Source organism: Halyomorpha halys, unplaced genomic scaffold (assembly GCF_000696795.3).
Source record: "Halyomorpha halys isolate HHAL.00 unplaced genomic scaffold, Hhal_1.1 Scaffold152.1, whole genome shotgun sequence".
NCBI classification, from domain to species: domain Eukaryota; kingdom Metazoa; phylum Arthropoda; class Insecta; order Hemiptera; family Pentatomidae; genus Halyomorpha; species Halyomorpha halys.
Window position 1 is genome coordinate 441,073 of NW_027109315.1, and position 3,107 is coordinate 444,179.

The 3,107-nt window shown below is 29.2% G+C and overlaps 1 protein-coding gene across 1 annotated transcript in view; it reads right to left on the bottom strand.

The window, feature by feature from the left end:
• LOC106678649 (coiled-coil domain-containing protein CG32809) overlaps window positions 1-3,107 on the bottom strand; it is a gene marked incomplete in the record, with an annotated part of 525,778 nt that overhangs the window by 48,479 nt on the left and 474,192 nt on the right. Inside the window, 1 exon segment of the mRNA XM_067047514.1 lies at window positions 2,610-2,660. Within this exon segment, the coding sequence (XP_066903615.1) occupies window positions 2,610-2,660 (51 nt within the window).

Here is a 3,107-nt window from a genome sequence, read left to right on the forward strand (position 1 = left end):
ATTCTGAGGGGCTCTAGAGGTCCACAAAACCTTTAACTGAACTTCGAGGAACTCTTAGAGGTCCACAAAACATTTAACTGAATTCCAAAGGATTGTAGAGATCCACAAAACCTAAAGCTGAATTCCAAGGGACTCTAGAAGGTCCACAAAACCTTTAACTGAATCCCAAAGCACTCTAGAGATCCACAAAACCTAAAGCTGAATTCCAAGGGACTCAAGAGGTACATTAAACACCTTAACTGGATTCCGAGGGACTCTAGAGGTCCACAAAACTTTTAACTGAATTCTGAGGAATTTTAGAAGGCCACAAAACCTTTAACTGAATTCCCAGTGGACTCTACAAGTCCACAAAAAAATAAAAAATAAATAAATAAACAAAAAAATGATGGAGATAGGAGATAACAACTGAGACTACCAAAAGACATTTCTTTGACATAAACTCAAATCATATAAAATGTCAACCCTAGTACTCAATTCAGAGAGGCTGTTGTGGTATGAAAAACCTTAAAACTGAGAAAAAAACTTTAGACTAACCAGAATTTACCCTTCCATGGTATTCTTCTGCATAGAAAAGAACCATACATACATTATGTCTGCCCATTTGGTCCTGAGAGGAGTACTGAAAGTACCCAAATGTAGTTGGAAATGTATGTACATATACAAAACTGTGTTCTAGGAGTTATGAAATGGTCTTGAAACACACTTCCCACCTGCCCCCTCTGATACCTTCAATACATTGGAAAGTGTGTAGTTGAAAAATGTTTTGTCCATATCGTTAACAGTTCAAACAAGTGGCGCTTGGCTTCAACAGTATAAATAACTTAAAATTGATACTGAGTTATTTTGTTGCTGTATTTAACGAGTAATAATTTGAATGAACCAAAAATTTTGATAAGACTTGGTAGCATATGTAATGTGATATTGAACTAAGGAACACCAAATAATTTTATTTCCTATTTCCCACTTTACTAATTTACTTGTTATTTCCAAGAGAGACAGTGATGATAAATTAGCACAAAAAGAAAAAGTAATTTTATAAAAATGTGAGTACGTTGATTAGGTAAATTACACAATTATAATATAATAAAATCAATATGAGCAGTCCAACTTCTATAATTTATTCAACACATCTTTTTAAATGAAGCATAAGAAATTTTCAGAAAGAAAATAGAAGACAGTATTTTTTTTTGTCAATATGAATAAAAAACCAATAGAACGGGTAAAATAAACACTTATAAATACAATTAGTAAGTTCTAGAGACAAAAATACTAATGACGATTTTGAAATTATAGTATACTTGTTGGAATATGCTTTATAGTAGGTACTAATTGTAAGAAAAATAGAATATGTTTCAGTGTATGTGTCACTTGTTTTCAGTAGATGATATTTTTCTGCTAGTTTTATACTCACTACTAGATTTATTTATCAATGGCATTATTTATGTGGATATATATATATATATCTGATAGATCTCAATCGTATTTTAAAGTATATCCTCTTTTATAAAAGCAACTTTAATATAATATAGTTCATTAAGAAATAATTCAATTAATTCTTAATTTTTCAACACGTTATTACCTGTCATATTATGTTATTTAAATAATTTTTATTTATTTATCAGTTAATAAAAAGGGGTACTAAGTTAAAAGAGTTACATAACAACTAAATTTGAGCCAGTAGAAATAAAAATGGCAAAAGTGAAAAAATAATTACAAAAAATGAGTTTAGTTTCAAAAGCTTTAACAATTAATTAGTTTAACATGAAAGCGGTGGAACTAAAAATCAAATAAATAATTCAAAGGTCAAATAATTGTTTGTTTTTTTAACAACATAATTTGGGGGAGCACGTAATCATAAATCACAAACCCACATTGATCACTTTTTTTTATTAGTTAAAAATAAAGAACACTCATTACAAAAGAAACTGAATAAGCAATAACAGAATTTCATTCAGACTGGCTCACTCATTTGAAAGCTCTATATTTTTCATTAGAAACTTCAGGAAATATTCCTTTGGTGGATTAATAGGTTCCAATGGAATTCGTGAAGATGTATTTATAGAACAAAGAAAATATATATCAAGTGGTATCTAATTTTGAAATTTTGATAGAATTTAATTCATACAGAAAGGTAGTTTGGGTAGGAAATCTAGAAGGCCAGATCCCCAGCACAAATTGAAATAAACGCAAAAATTAAAACATATATTCTAGATATAAATTTTTTTAAGGCCATACTTCTCACCAAGTATCATCAAAATTGAGGACTTTAGCTAATAATTATTAATACATTTCAAACATAGGATAAGTATCTACCCCTTAAAAAAAAAAAAATTATTTAAACAAAGAAAAGTAAAAAAGTTAACTTTTATAATGAAACTAAATAATTCAAATGCGTTCAATCCTAGTTTTTAAATTAATAACACCTCATAATTATTAAATTATTATTAGACCAAATTTAACCTTAGTCAGAAATGAGACATGTTTTGGATGAATGAATATCAGCCTTGCACAACAATCAAGAAACAAAAACCCACACTTATAACAAACAGATATGGTGTAAATTACTACATATAAAGGTATAAATAATGACTAAAAATATAATTACTAACCTGGAAGCGAGGCTGAACTTGAGCTTGAGTGTTTGTCGAAATCATCAGATACTGTGTGCAACACAAAACATGTGTTAGTAAGCCTTAGCCCAGTGGTCTAAAGTGTTAGTCACATTTATGTACATTAAGCATAACATAATTAAGCTTAGGCTATTTACAAAAAGCCACATACATCTATCTTTTGTATTGTTAACAGAATTTTATGCCAAAGATGTAAGCATGAACACGTTTCATGAACAAAGCAAACAAAGGAATTGTCAATCGAATAATAATCAAGCTTAGCATAAACTTTTGATACAATTTTATGAAAAATTCTATTTACTAAAACACCTGGCATTGTGATATTTTATGTTATATCAAACATTTATGAGATGAATTAGGAGGCACGCAACTTTTTACTTAGCTCTTAAGGCTTCAGCAGAAGATGAATTGTTCTTCGCATGATCGAACATATAAATATCCTTCAGAATTTTATTCAAAACTAAATTCAGTCAATCC